We start from the raw sequence: 16621 nt of genomic DNA on the forward strand, positions 1-16621 counted from the left end.
GCTACACTGACACCACCCCCCATTTGATTTTGAAGGACTGACATCTGTTAAACAGATATTGAGAATTTTTTTAATGCCCTCCAAAGAGAGGAACTGCTCCTGATTTAAATATAAATGGCTCATTCTAGGGTAAAGAAAACATCAGTTTAGATGATTTCACACAAATGAAAATATTACTAGGATTATTTTATTTTCAATTTATGCCAATAGATCCCTTTCACCTAAATCTTACACACTGGATCTTTAATTGGTAAAGCAGATATTTGTATCACAATATGTTGAAGATGCGGTGAAGCAGTGAGGGATCAGACCTACCTGGCTGGCTTCAAGAGTTCCCACAAAGTTGAACATTAAATCATGGATACCATGATGAACATACATCTGGGGATAAGAAGGAAGAAAATTAAATTTTGGTTTACAAGACTGGAGTATCGGATACAGAGTTTGATTTTTCACATATACACAACACAGCAGGAGGATTTCTGCACAGATGCGTTCACGACAGCATCAAATCCCCTGCATTTATCACGCAAGAGATGGAGCAGCTAGGCACATTTTCCAGAGGCAGGAAGTGACGTAATAATTTACAGCAGCAGTGCATCCTCCTTTATAGTGATGGGGATTAATGCACTTTGAAGGGAGTTGGATCTGTTGGCTCCATTCCTGTCTGACTAGCTGCTTCTTACCGGTCCATATGGGGTAAGTGGAAATTTGACATTAGGATCTGGCAAAAACAACACACATGGACTGTCCTCGCATTTGCTATAGTCAGGTGGATGATTATTGGGCAGCAACAGTTGCCCCAGTGAAAGCAAGGCTTCATAGTCCTGTTGACGAGAATCAAGTGACTCCAGCATCCATTGCAGATTTGGGCACAGCAACAAAAGGATTTGGTTTCCTTTGTTGGTACCCACCCAAAAAATTCAAAACTTTCACAAATATAACATACTCTTTTTACACTCCAATGAAATGGTGGCTGCTTACTTCCTTGTAGACTCATATTAACGACTTTCGCTTTGAACTAAATGTAACCTTTTAGTACAGTCTGCAGATGAGCTTAGATATTAGCTCATCAAATATGTTTTAGAAACATAGAATCCCTAAACACATACTTCTTAGCGGTTCCTAGTGAATGAAGTTGACTTAAACACAGCAAGTGAAGTTACCTCCACAGCCTGTTTGAGAAGAGTCATCTGAAGCTCCTGCTTCGTCAGAAGTTTCTGTAGAGAAACACCATCCATCAGAGCAGTCAATGCAGAGAAATGCACAGCATGTGATGCAGTTCCTTGTATTAGCGTGATTAGGCAGAAAATTGTCCAGAGAAGAATGTAGGGCCGGGTCAAAACACTTATGTCACAGACGATCTTGTTAGACTTCATAGGCTCTAACAAAACATTCTGATGTCCTATGGAGTCATTACTGATTAACATGCATTCTGATGCTGAGAAGTCTAGGTTGAGTAGACGGATTATTCGGAGGACACGGGTCGTACTGAACAGGAGACTCCTGAGGTCATTCTTCACAAACAAACCTTGCACATGATGGGCACAACCTTTTAGAATTACTACCAACATATTTGATGGTTAAAGGTGTAAATTGGTATGGTAACTTCTAACTGTAAACTGTCAAAACATCCGAGCTTACATTTAAGGTTGTGAAACTCAAAACTTTGAAGTGCAGATGATCATAGAGCAATGGCCAAGTGTGTGACTAATTAATGATAAATTAGTCAATGTCACATGCATTTTTTTTGTAATACCGTGATGATACACATGTTCAGACAGAAAAGTTTCCGTCCTTATTCCATTGTTTACATCTTGCAATGGCCTTTTCATCAGTCAACTTGTTGTGATACATCAGCCAGTGCTCTATGAAGACCTAGTTTATACAACATGGTTGTTTATACGACCTTTACAGATTTAAAGAAAGGTATGAATATTTTTAAATGGGCCATTGAGCATACAAGCTGTAACTGTTAACCATCGAATAGCTGCAGAGTAATCTAAAGGGGCATTTGTCTACTAAAAGTTACTGTTTTTCACTGACAGGTTAAATTGTTAGTGACACTATTATTGAAAGAGTACCTACAGAGATACACCTTTAGAAAATCATTTTATTTGACCATAAACAGTTATATTGCTATGTTAAAAGCCACTGACAAAAAGAGTAATTTTAAGAGTTGCTGGTTTGACTGAATAATGGACTAACTACAAACTGTATTTGCTGTATTATTCATTTAGACGCCAAAAGATGGGAAAATGCGGTTTATAAATTACCAGAAATATAAAGTCTGTAAATGGTCACATTGTATTTATCAAGTGTTTCTATGGATGTCTTGTTCACCACAGCTTAAAAGTTAGGATTATTCCTTCTGAGCTGACATGAACTAAGCCCCTCAAGAAGAACAGAACAGCGACTGAGTGAAAAAAAATGAAGTGTCAATCTTCCAAGTTGTAGTGAACGATAACCATTCTTTAAACAACTGGCCAGTGCAAGTAGGTATGAGAGAGTGAGCCTTGCAGAGTCTGCATTTGCCTTGTTGATGAATAATGTCATTTCCAGGGTCAAAATTCACCTGAACTTAGACACAGTCTAGAAGTTCTCACTGAACACTCTTCCGTTATCTCTATCAGCCTCTACTGTATCAGACTAACAGCTGATTCAACAAGTTTTTTACTCACCAGGCGAGAGTCTCTCAGTAGACACTGAAGACATTTAGTGTAGAGACCGTTCACTGAGTCCTGGGTAGAGAGAAGATGGGAGATTTGTAAGTAGAGCAGAAGAGCTCTCAAATAAGTCATCACAACCATCCATCTTCTAAAAACTAAATTATTATCACTATTATTAAAAAGCCAAACGTAAAACCTTAAATTGTTTGGTCCATTTTAAAAGAAATAAAAGTAAAAACACAATTTCTCCACAAATCCTTTTTATGTGTGATTCTTTACTCCATAGAAACAATACTTTAGAGTTAGACTGATTCTAAAATTGTATTTCATACCTCTTTACACCTACTATCAACTTATACATCAATTTGTTGTGTATTTTTAATCAATTTGTAGAGAATTGCCTTGGTTAAAAAAGACAAACAAAATTTTGGGAAAAAAGATGGGTGGATGATGGAATGCTGACAGCGGGACATACTAGAAAGAAGATAAAGGGGTGAGGAAGAAGAAAGGAAGTGTCAGAAGGAATGGAAAGAAAATACAATCTAAGAGAACAGAAAAGAAAAAGAAAAGAGTGCTGAGGGGAGAACAAAATGTTGGCAGAACGAAGGAAGACATGATGGGAATGAAAGAAGATTGGAATGAAAGGAAATGAATCATCATACAATGTGGTGTCGGAGTCCCTTCCTCTCCTGCTCCTTGAAGGCCTGACAGAAGCCGTGGATGAACTTGTCCAGCTTCTGGGCATGGCGGCCCAGGAACTCCCTGACGTCCTCCACACTCTTCAGGCAGTAGGGGGGCGGAGGGCTGAGTTCGTTGGGGCTTGTGTCCACCTCCACAGGCCGAGAAATGCACAGGATGCTGTAGCTCTGCTCTTGGTCATTGTAAAAGGTTTCCTCAAACAAGATGGACACCGATGCCGGAGCCGGGAAGCCGGATCCCAGCAGGACCTGTCTGTCCAGGATTCTGAGCTCCTGAAATACACAACAGCAACAGGTCAGTGCAGTTTTATTCTGACACAATAGCAGCAAAATTAACATAAGATGGGCAAATCATCATATTTGAGTCCAGTGTAAAAAAACTTTGAAATAAAAGATTACCATTTTCACAGGTTTTCTGGATTTTGCAGTCAAGAAGACACATATTTAACTTTAAATAACATTCAAAAAAAATTTCAAAAAAGTAAAGTGAATGTATTATCAAATTATAAGAATATGAGTATTACTTTATCAAATCAGAATCTATGATTCAAGTTAAATTGTATTTGTCTTACAAAAATGTCTGTGAAAATCTTGACCTTTACATTACATTACATTGCAGGCAGTTTACAGACCATCAAGGTGACCTGTCACACAGAACCTTGACTGTATAACTCTGTATGATTAATTTATATATTAACTTGTATCATTTTTATTATTAACATTTGTTTACTTACATATCACCCCTCTTTGGTTATCCCATTCTTTTTCAAATTGTATTTTACAGTCCTGACAATCCTAACAGAATATAATTGGATTCTGATGACTTTCATTCAGATGTTTGAATACAAAGTCCAAATGTCTTGATCTAAAATTTGATTTTGCAATAGTCAATTGGATTCTCCCTATTTTAATCTTGAATTTGGTGCAGCTAATAAGAACCCCTTGTTTTTAATATGAGCTTTAAATAGCCAAGATTTATCTTCTATACAATAATAAACTTTGTTCCTACCAAGTGCTGTGTTAGCGGTAAGTTGAGAGTTGCCATGCAGAGAGCAGGAAGTAACAGTAGTCCAGTTAAAAGATTACGATGGCCTGAATAACCACTTTACACGTCTTTGGTTTAATCCAAAAAGTCTAATGTTAGAAATGTTTCTGAGATACAGAAAACTGGATTAGAACCACCTAAAGAGATAGAAGAACAGGTTTATAGAAAGCGCATTCAAACAAAGGGAACAGTTTTGATTCTCAGGAACTACTTTTAAGAGAAACTAAAAAGTTCCATCAGACAGCTGTTCACCTGTTGTTCTGTGGTGGGCTTATTGTATCACTTCCGGTTTCAACAGTGTTTGTGTACTGACTTCCCCTCTACTTCATCTCTCTTTAATTTTGCTATTGTCTTAGATACTGTTGCCAATAACCCGCTCTTTATAATGGAAATGAAAGTATTAGCCGATAATGTATGATAAACATTCACTTAATGTGCTGTTGTGATCCTTCATGTTGTTGTGTCCTGACTCAGTGACATTAGTCAATAGTTAGTTATTTCCGGCTGTGACGAGTCAAAAAGTTTGTAACCAAGACCTTGAAGCAGATGATTGGATATTCAGCTGTTTCCTAATTCATCATTCTATATTTATCAACAGAATTTGTTTTTGAACTCTTGGGGGAGATGCTTGGAGCAGAAGGGAGACAAACCTTTCCATCCACAGTCTGGTATCTGTCCTCCAAAGGCTGCAGGACATAGTTGTCAAACTGATAGTCTGAGTAGCTGCCAACAGTCAAACTTCCACAGCAGGGAACAAGGACCTGCAAGTTTTTAGTACCATGGGACAAAAGCAGAAAATCTTTTTACTTTAACGGCGATAACTTTACCAAGTTGTTTTTAATTATCTATTAAAACATTAACTTGACATTCACTGATCGATAATCTGGGGGACTGGACAGTCACATCAGATCCTAAACTGTAATTGCAACACAACAAAAAGCTCTTATTATTGGCCACGTAGATCTATACTTATATAGAGTATGGCGGTACCGAGTTTTTTTCAAACTCAGGTTGGTTATCTCTGAAAAGAAATAAACAAAGAGAGAGTTTGTGGGTGGGAAGTCAGTGAGGGATCATGTTCAGGGTTGGTTGGTGCGCGAGGAGGGGACAGTATATTTTCACATATTAAAGCTGGGGTTTGTAATCCTGTAAAGGTTACAAGAGCAGGCTACACTTTGAAAAAAAGCCCTAACCTAACCCTAACCCTAAAACACATGAGCGTGTGCTATGCACTGATGAAAGGCTATAAGCGAGCATTATCCAGAGTCAAATATGATATTTCGTAAAGGTAGCATGTCAATGGAGCATAACGCTAGACTCATAATAGACACTTGTGGGTTAGAAGAGCACAGTCGGATATTTTATCATCATACAAAGTGAATCCAAGTGAAAGGCAAAGTGGTCTCACACTTTTATGTCACAAAAATACCTGCATTAGAATTTAAACAAAAGCACGACAATCTCACTCTAAAATATGGGATCTTCATGGTCTAAAATAAAAGCACAAAAGGTCAATGATAGTCACTATCACGTGACAAGATAAGGGTTATTGTTTTCTTGGTCTTGAGAATTTAGGGATTGAAAAATCTTATCACGAGCCAGAATATGAGGTTAAACCCTGATGTGTGGTCGAATGTGGAGTGTGCACAAACTGTTTTGGATGTTGCGTGTTGTTCTATGATTAATCTATTGGTCAGCAGTCTGTTTTGAAATGGGCAATACAAACTATAATCAAGTTAGATGTATTTTGCAGCCATCAGGTCATATGAGTTTCCAGAGGAGTCCTGATGAGTCACAGCTGCACGGCCTGCTTTCAGACATCAGATTCTTATCTGCTAACTTTTTAAGCATCTTGACAGGATGCAGCATGTCGTAAACATTTTTTCTGTATAGTTGTTCTGGTCGTTTCAGGTAATGTATGTTGGACAATGGACTGTTATTACAGGAGGTGGTCTAAGGTCTTCTGTCGCTTACTCTAAAACATTTAAACATTTATAATGACTCTGATCTAGGGCTGGCGGAATGACAACAGCGTATGAGAAATTCAGGGATATGTGTCAAAGTAGGTAGTCCTTTGCTGCACATTCAACCACAGAGAAGGAAGTGATCAATGAACGCTTCTGTCTTGTTCTGCTGTTGAGGGAGGGTGGCAGAATCTGCTCACACCCCAGATTGCACTGTTTCTTTCACACTGCATTTTTTTTTATCGACCTGAAGTATGCTACTGCGTCATCAGAGGGGATTTACAGGCAGTGTTGCTGATTTACACATATGTGGCGAAATTCTAAGAATTCAGCTGTGATAAAATGCTGTATATGCCAGCACTTGCCAGAGTAGGAGCAAACAGAGGCTGAGACAAGGTAGAACATGACACCATGACAATAGTATTATGCATTTTTAAAAGAATGTAACGATTCTGAAACAGAGCCAGAAACGTATAAAACAAAACACTGATTATGTGAATCATGCACCTTTACTAATTACTCCTTAATTTTGGACATTGACCATTCATCCCTCCATCCATTATCCATAGCACTTATCCTTTGAAGGTCGCAGGGGGAGCTGGAGCCAATCCCCGCTGAGATTGGATGGGAGGGGATTGGCTGCATGTCTGCATGTCTTTGGACTGTGGGAGGAAGCTCAAGTACCCAGAGAAACAGACACAGGGAGAACATGCAAACTGCTGCATGCCCACAAGGAACCTTCTTTCGGTGAGGAGACAGTGCTAGCCACCGCACCACCATGTTGCAACAATGATCTCACAAGTTCCAGTTGTATGCTTGATTTAATTTGCAGTGAAATAACTTGGTTACCCACTCTGGTGCTGGGATTCAATCTTAGCAGGACAAGTTTTTTACAATTGATAGTACCATTAGACAGAAACCAAGGACTACTCAAACTGCCAGTAAAAAGTATGTATTGCCATGAAAAAGCAGAGCCCGCCCATCAGTCAGCCAGTTTATATTTTGTATTACAAAAATATCCACGTGAAGGATGTCAAGTGAAGCTGAGAATCGATTTTTCAGAGATAACACAGAATGGACCCTCCACACATAACAACTATTAACACCAACATTAACTAATTTATTAGGCAGAAGGGAACAAGTCCTGGACAACTTAGTCGAAACACCAGCTGATATGTAGGTAGACAGTTAATGGTGGTGTTAGGTGGGTTTCTATCCTCTTGTTCAACAGATTGTGGGAAATTTGTTGTATATAGAGTATATATACACACATACATTTCTCAGAGAAAACACAAACACACAGTGACGTACTTCACATCACCTATCCTGAAGTAGATTTAAGCTGGTTGCTAATAGGTTGTAAAATGAACATGGTGAAAACTTGTGACTCACAATGCCGTGGATGTCTGCCACTCGGCTGCAGAGGTCCGGTCTCTGCTTCTCCAAAGCCAAGTAGAATGGATTCTTCAGGATGTTCTCATCATATACAGCCATAAGGAGCTGGAGATCTAGATCATGGAGAGGATAGAGGGATGTTAAAAGAAACTGATTGATGGTCATGATAGAACAATGGCTACATCCTAACTAAAATGTTTTTCCTTCAAAATTAAAATGTCCAAGTGTAGCTCCATATCAGTAATAATCCCCATCCACACTAACACACCTGAAAATACAAATCACATGACAATTCACATACACTGGACATGTGCATGCTGGTGATTGTCTACTCTGCAGCTAGGTGCTTACTTACAGAAATACTGAGGAGGAACAACAATAGTGAAAGGTTAAGATGAGATTTCTTTTCTTGGACTGATAACATGGCGGAACTGTTACTGACGGTATTTTGCCTTCACTGCTGGTGGAAGAGTCATGGCTGATAAGAACCAATTAGGCAAGTGAACATAGCTGACAGTGTCATAGTTTTCAAAAGTCTCAGTTTTTGCCCATTCATCCTACCACGCAGCCCCAAAGTGGTCAAACTGAAACGGGGACACCATTATTTCCAAATGCTTTAGGTCCTCGAAAACTCTGGAGTAGTGTGGACAGCAAGCGTAAAACAAAGCAAGAGTTCTGCATTTTTAAACTAAAAATTCAGAGGTGAATGGCTAAGTGAGCTAAAGAATAAAAGAATAACACAGTTCTTACATATCATGAGTGGCAAGTACCACGGAAAAACTATAAACAATAGCTAGGCTGATTTGGAATGTCACACATTCCAAAAGAAATTGACAAATGATAAATATAACCTAGAGGCTGTAGTTTGCGGGGCTGTGGTAGCTCTGATAACAAAGACTCATCTAAGGAGTTGAACGAAATGAGCTACAAGGACAAATGTTCTCGGACATTAGTAACTCACTACAGTGGAGTTTGGATTCTTAACAAGCAGCTTTCATAAGACCACAGCCTGACTGATAATGTTACATAGGTTCTGTGGTGAGTGAGCTAATAGCTGAGAAATGAGAAACTGAAATCTAGTTCAGAAGGAAAATCTGATGGAACCAGACAAAGTCAATTGGTTCCAAAGTGTCAGTTTGTCATGACGAACTGTCACAGACTAGATTGCCGATCTAGTAAGAGATAGTGAAAATAACTAATGTACACTGTTTCTTCTCTGGCAGGAAGAGAAGGCTGGAATTACTATGATGATTACAACTACGATTGCTACTAAACTTTATACAATATGCCTATACTCACATATCCTACCATTATTATACCTATATCATTACGATTGTCATTACTGCTCCCTTCTTCTCTGTCAGACATTTTGTGTGCAAATAATTTAAATATTGATACACCCCTTAGTTTATGTTAGGGCATTGTCTTTATTTTGTTGATGTGCTCTGTTACATGACAGAGCATGACTCTATGTGAGGTTTTTTTGGGGGTAGTTTTTCCTTACTCTTGTTGAGGGTTCAAGGCAGTGGATGTCACATCTTGATAAGCCCAGTGAGATCAATTGTGATTTGTGAATATGGGCTCTACAAATAACATTTGACAGAATGACGGATTGATTGTTTACAATCTGACATCAGACCCGCCAGAGAGAAGCAGTTCTAGCCATCACACTAGACAGTTGGAACATTATTTTGTATAACACACTTTCACAGATTCACAACCAAAAATCACAGTCAATAAAAACAATATTAAAATAAACAAATATAATATGTGCATAATATATTATGTGATAAATAATTTAATATAGTCTGGGAACGACGGTTCAAAAACTCAAATGGAACTTGATAGAAAAAAGATTGGCCCTGGCTTTCCCTTTAATTAGATTACTTGATAGATAATAATGACTAAATGACGACAGTGCCTGCTGTGTTTCCAATCAAAACATGCAGAAATGCTGCACATTTGCCAAAAATTTTGTCATAGCAGAATACTGATGTCTGAGAAACGGAAAACAAAGCTCCTAAAAAAGATCTTGTGATTCTTACATGTCTAAAGGCAAAATAATATTCTAGAGAACGGAGGAGAAAGTCCCTTTCAGAATGCTTTTCAAAAACTGCCATTATGCCTTAATCTACTGAAGACATACAGACCCTTCTTTCAACCTCAGGGTGTTAAACTGTATCTGAAACACTTCTTATTGTATTTGTTGAAATCCTCTTCACGTCCTAATATTTTTTTCCAAGATTACCAACCTGAGTTTTAAACGACTTAGTGCTACCATAGAGTATATTAGTATTCTGTATATCCATTGGCCTCTCAAGTTCTCATAACTACAGTTTTTTTTTGTGCTGCACTTAAAGTTTAGGACCTGATTTGATTGACTGTTAAAAACGTACCGATCATTTGATTAGGACAGAATTAGATGATTTGTTGGAGTACCTGTCTGCCACTAACCGACCTATGTACACACTGACCGTGCCCTCACAGCATATTAGCAACAATCAGTGAATGCTCATGTGTTTTAGGGGTTTAGCTTTGACGAGGGGGTCGAGGATTACCAACCTTAATGAGTGAAAAGGACCTACTGCCCCATCCATGCAGGAACCCCCTAAATGCAGGCACCCCCTCACTGACTTCCCATCCACAAACTCTATCTATGTCTATTTCAACTAAAACGTTTTCGACTGTTGATCGTACTAGAAAAGACATTCAAACATCACTTTGAGCTAAGACAAAACTGTGATGTGCATTTTTCCAAAAAAACTAAGTATTTAAATTACAGTTTGATTTCTCTCCATGGGACAGGACAAGTTGTTGGAAAATATCGTGCTGGCCTCAGGACGAGCTGTAAAGCTTCACATTGAGTAATCAGTACTGTATTGTACAATGGAAATATGTTCTACAATTTATACCATAATCACTCAGTACTCCCTAACACTGTAAAAATTATCAGTTTATTAAGTGTTTTTATTGAATTTTCAAGTTTATATCTAAAAATATAGATCAGTGAAAAAAATAAACATCGCCTAATACAGTTACAGGTTCACACACACACAAAAAAAAGGCGGGATCAATCATTCCCTGTTACCTTCATAACACTTCCTTTTCAGTCAGTAATACAGCCCAAGACAAGTCATCAGCTCTCTTTTCCACATATCAAGTGATGGTGGTTCTACATGTTTCCAACAAAAAGCCATCCTTCTCCTTGCATGGAGAAGTCTCAATAGGATATTATTCCATTGAGCAGTGCAGCAGAGTTCCTTTCTCATTTAGGCATTTAGGCATTGAACACAGACATCAGGAATGTTAGGGGAGATATAATGACGTCTATCAGGGGTTATGCAGACGCTCATCAACCTGTTGTTCTGGCAATTTTAACATTGTATTTATTAAGGGTTTTTGAGCTCTTACACATGCCATTTCCTAATCTTTCTCACTAATATCTTATTGTGTGCCTGTTCTCCAAACATTTAATCTATCTGATGTTGATTTTATTGAATATTTTGCCAAAAGGTTATAAAATCTCGATATGTGTCTCCTACTATCCAAATTATTTAGCGTAATTTCATCAATAACTGATAGCTGATAGGTTGTCATGTCTTATATTATGATGCTGTAAAACTAAATTGCCTAACTTTGTCGTTATAGTGTTGATTGTTATTTGGGCTTTCATTCTCTTTTCTCCCTGATCGTTTGTTTGTTCCCTAAAAGTAGTTTAGTAACTTTGTCAGTTGTCAGTTTATTGTATTCAGCTCTCATTATTGTTCATTTTTGCTGCTTGTCCATGTCATTGTTCTCATAAAGTTCTAATTCTAGTGTTTTAGATAGTTTTTCCAATATTTGTATTTTCCCCATTGTATTGTTTGGTCTTGGAACTTGTATATTTATCATTTCTTCCCTTATATAAGCTTTGAATGCTTCCCATCTTAAACTGGTGGTAGTTTTATCTGTGTTTAGTTGGAATTAGTTATCCATGAAGCTTCTATAAATTTAAGAAAGGGTGGATCTTGTAATCAGTATACTTGAAACCTCCATCTTGTAAATTGACCTAGACATATTTCCATTGACACAGCTTCATGATCACTAATCACTATGCTTTCATACCATCGACCAATCTTAGATATCATATGAATTAAGTCAGTATTTCCCTAGTCTGTATGTGTGCAGTGTCAACTCCAGTAAGCCCGTCTATTTATGGATGTAAAGTACAATTACAAACATTGTTTTTTCATGTACATTTCTTCACTATCACAATTTCAAGATGAAAGGCAGTTTGCATTTTATAAGGTTATACTCGATGACTGTGTATAAAGATGGACAACATCTCCATTTCCTCACACAGTACAAAAACATACCCCAAACATCCTAGATAAGGGAACAGCCGTCTTGTCCTGGCCAGACACTGTACCTTCAAACTGTGAGTTAGTCTCAGCTGTCAATCATTGCTTCTCAATGTTATTTTAGCACCAAATAACTAATTAAAACCTTAAGTATCAGACACATGTACAATTGAATCAGTGTGATAAAAACTACTTAAAATGACAGAAACAGAAAAATTACTTTATTAATTTGGTCCCATCTACTAACAAGGAGGGGTCCGTGTTTATGACCTATACTGCAGCCAGACACCAGGTAACCAAAGTCACAAAGATTCATCCTCTGGGGACCATGTTTATCTGTGAAAAATTTCAAGGCAATCCATTCAACACTTATTGAGATATTTCAGCATTTCCTTCACCAAAGCTGTGCCACCAGTGTGCCAAAAAAACAATAAATAACATGTAATACTCCCTTGTTTTAACCATCAGCCAAAAAACCTTAAACTTAATAACAAAATGGCATTAGGGAGTAGTAAGTCAAGCTGTAAACAACACTACAACACTTACTATTAACTATTGAAAAGCATTACAACATTTGGAATAAAACAGTTGATTGAATTGGTGTTGGGGCTTCGGTTATCCAAAACACATCATGGGTCTTATTCATAAAAGCATCCTACTACAAAAAATATCCTCTGGTAAAGAAATTCTAAGAACTCTTTTAAGACTTTCCCCTCATTGTTGGTCTCGATCTTGGAAGAGATAAATGTTACTCACAAGGTATCGATCTGCTGTTCCAATCACTGATTTGAGATCTCTCAACATTCTACCAGTTTTGTCACATCCTAAACACCCAATGAAATGAATTGATAATCCAGGGGTCTGCTCCTCTGTCTATTCACTCCTCCATTTACTCATCATCAGAGGAGAAATCATACAGCAAAGTGGCCATCCATAACACTCCACAGGTTAAATGCTTACCTCACCCCTCTGCTAAGACATACGATTCATCCTCCCTCAGCTCCAGTACAGACAACAAGAGAAAGCAGTTCAACAGAGTGAAGACAGACCTCCTAACTGAGAGTACAGCATCAGCAGACGGCTCAGCTGGGATGAAAGTGCAAGGAATGAGTCACGTGACCCTCATGGTCCTTGTGACCTCTCAGGCTTGAAGCTACCAGTACTGATCAGTGGTGTAGAGGAATGTCCATCCCCTCAGGGCTAACACACACAGTATGTTACATTACACACTGAAGATTAAAGTAATTCAGCTGATGTCTTAGCCTTGGGCTAATAATGTGTGTGAAAAGGAGGGGAAAGACTCAGCAGCGGAAGAACAAACACGCTGCGGTAAGAAGATTTAGCTCAGGCACCTTAATGATATTTTTCTGATCACACCTGAGCTGAAATCATTCGTAGTTAGATTTTTAAACAACTTATTAAAACTTTCAGTTGGAGTCTGCACTTCTCTTTAGTCCTAAAACAAGTCATCAGTAAACAACATCATACCAAACTGCAAAAAATGTCTGATTCCAGTATCTTAGATGTGAGGGTTTGTGGCTGATCTGGGATTTGATATTATCGTAAATTGAAAATTTGACTATTGGTCAGAGAATACAAGACATGTTACAAACTACTTTGCTGTATAAAACTACGTGAACCTGTTGTGGAAAGTTTAGCCCACAAAAATGAAGCTTGACCTATAGTAGAGTAGATTTTACTGAAGCCAAGCAATTCCATCTAAGAGGACAAAGAGATGAAAAAAGCACTTAAAAAAATAAATCACATTGATGCTACACTGCCATAGTATATAGTGTGAGGTTCAGCGGTTTTTATCAGTGTGCACTAGGTGTAAGTACATTGAGAGCCAGTGTAATCCAGAGTCAAATAACTTACATGCACTATACGATATGCCTGCTCACACACTGACAGTGACTCCTCAGTTCGTTGCTGCTCACTTCATCTCATTTTCTTATGTATAAATACTTTACAAAAAGTTTCTTCTGATTTATGTTGTTTCTTTGGTAATTTTACATTACTCTTGTTGAGGGTTAAGGACAGAGGATGTTGCACCTTGTTAAGCCCTGTGAGACTTATTGTCATTTGTGAATATGGACTATACAAATACATTTTGATTGATTTGATACTTGGCCAATAAAGTTGATTCTGCCAATACAGAAGATGGGAATCTTTTAAAATTAAAAAGTAAGTATACCTTACGAGGTAGGTATTATTCCCTATGACAAATCATTTTTACTTTTCTTCTTACTTTTCTCCTAAAACTACTTTCACAAACAACACTACATATGGGCGGCTGTGGCTGTGGGGTAGAGCGGTCGCCCTCAAACCTGAAGGTCGGCAGTTCGATCTCCAGTCTTCCCCATCTGCATGCCGAAGTGTCATTGGGCAAGATGCTGAACCCCGAATTGCTCCTCATAGAACATCAAAGTGCTGCTAATAGATGCACTGTATGAATGTGTGTGTGAATGGGTGAATGTAAAACTGTACTGTAAAGAGCTTAATCTTCAAGACTAGAAAAGCTCTATATAAATACAAAACCATTTACCATTTCATATGACAAAGCATAATGCCAATGAAAAGAGTTATGGTTGCACACATTTTCCAAACCACTAATGTAATTACATTAAACTTGAACTCAGCTGAAAATCACTGATGTGTGTATATGTATGTTCCCTCTGTGACGTAGACCAATGACCACTATGAGAGTGTGGCCGAAGAATAATTGATTTTATTTCTAAAAGCGTCTTTAAGTGTCTGCAGAAATATAAACTGCCACGGGAACAAATGTTCAGCCTTTCACATTAAATCTAAATGTGAGTGAAAAAGTACAATGAGAAGATGAGAGAGGGGATGAGATGGACTGGGCAAAATGAAAGAAGACACCACTGCTCTCCTGCCTTCTGGTTTCACCGGATCAATGAAACTCTGTCAGGAGCTGAACCTTAAAACCACCAGAGAGCGGATTCACAGCTCACAAGTGACCATCACATCACACGCTTCCCCTCAGGGCTGCACACATGATGCGGCCTGAACATTCATAGCAAAACTTTCCAGATGTGTTCTGAGTAAGACAGTGCTGAGAGAAAACAAGAAAAAGGTCTAACAGCCACCATGATCTATAAATATTCTAACCTTATCAGATGTTCTCTCAGAATCTGACAGTCAGGTGTGAGGCATTACCAGCAGCACTTCAAACACAAAGCAAAAATGAACTGACCTTTAACACAAAACAATGATGCGTCCAGTGAGCCCGAGATAAGGACGAGGCTTCTGGGAGCAATTTCAAAATAAAACCCTGATAAACCATTAGCAAAATGATCTAGTGGTACAATCTATAAGACAAGTACAAAACCTTCCAATATTATATAGATATATTAATTCCGTTACAATAATGCAGACCATCCACAGTGCTGCATACAAATATAATAAATTGGATTGGTATTCAAGGTGGAATCACCTGCTTTATAATTGTTTGGCTCCAAGGTAGCTGGTTTCTTTAGTGTGTTGAAATTACAAACCAAAAATGTGTCACTTAAACGTTTGTTTGCTCACTGACATAAGTGAAAGCAACACAAACACAAAGCGATCCATGCAGAAACTGTTCTCCGTCTTAACGTGTATTCGGGAAGTATAATGTCATAACGACTGGATTTTAATTGAACAAAATCTCACTTGTTTTTTCTTTGAGACACTGCTTGATCCCTGAATTTACTGTCATTAAATCAAAGTAGAGGCGAAACAGTGGTCTATAATACTTGCTTCGTTTATATATGATACCTTATAGTGTTTGGGGATTTGTAGTTCGGTACGTTTTGGGATGAGTTGTATCGATTATGCCAGAGATGGCTTTAAAATACGATGTTACTGTAGGAGAACATTACAGGTGACAGAGGCTGTTTTTGCTAAAGTGCTAATTTACGTTAGCCGTCGGTTCGCCTTTGAGGTTTAAGACAACTTGTGGGCTTTAACACGACTCAGCCTCAGGACTGAGGGCTGGGTGTTTCATAAAGATTAGCTTGCTAGCTTCACTCAACCTCGTTTTACCATACCAGGATTACAGAGTCGTAGATTAGCAGTTAGCATTAGCTCTGCTGGCAACAGCGCCCCGTATTGTGAAATTAGCTTAGTTTATGAACGTGTTAGGATAATCAACACGCTACGTGAACATCAGCCCAGTGTAGCGATGATAGTAAGGAAGTGTTACTTGCTTTCAGTGGGTCCCTCAGGTCACCCAGGCTTGAGCATGGCAGTGATAAACACCCTCAGCAGCAGCCTGTCAGGAGCTGTTTACTCGGATCATCTGGCTTCACAGCTGCAGTCACTGCTTAGCCTCCAGTGGCCACCGAGTTTCCACACTTCATAGAGTTAACACGCAAATTAAGCCGTCAAAAGAGCGTGTGTGTGGCAAGGAATCCTAAACATTTACAAGTCAAATGAGATGATTAGTGAACCATACGCGCAGTAACACGTTGAGAATGTTACAGGTTCATTTAAGTAACACAGATGAATC

General features: G+C 38.4%; 1 protein-coding gene across 4 annotated transcripts in view; it reads right to left on the reverse strand.

The window, feature by feature from the left end:
- ankrd27 (ankyrin repeat domain 27 (VPS9 domain)) overlaps positions 1 to 16621 on the reverse strand; it is a 36871-nt gene extending 20250 nt beyond the window's left edge. For 2 of the 4 annotated variants that reach the window (XM_053426388.1, XM_053426386.1), the window contains exons 1-7: positions 16320 to 16621; positions 7769 to 7884; positions 5063 to 5173; positions 3332 to 3640; positions 2682 to 2741; positions 1167 to 1220; positions 316 to 381 (exon numbers count right to left, since the gene is read on the reverse strand). In XM_053426388.1, the coding sequence (XP_053282363.1) occupies positions 316 to 381; positions 1167 to 1220; positions 2682 to 2741; positions 3332 to 3640; positions 5063 to 5173; positions 7769 to 7870 (702 nt within the window). In that variant the 5' untranslated portion in view covers positions 7871 to 7884; positions 16320 to 16621. Of the gene's footprint in view, positions 1 to 315; positions 382 to 1166; positions 1221 to 2681; positions 2742 to 3331; positions 3641 to 5062; positions 5174 to 7768; positions 7885 to 16315 lie in introns of all 4 variants that reach the window. The other 2 variants (XM_053426387.1, XM_053426389.1) reach the window with 2 other exon arrangements.

Source organism: Pleuronectes platessa, chromosome 7 (assembly GCF_947347685.1).
Source record: "Pleuronectes platessa chromosome 7, fPlePla1.1, whole genome shotgun sequence".
NCBI lineage: Eukaryota > Metazoa > Chordata > Actinopteri > Pleuronectiformes > Pleuronectidae > Pleuronectes > Pleuronectes platessa.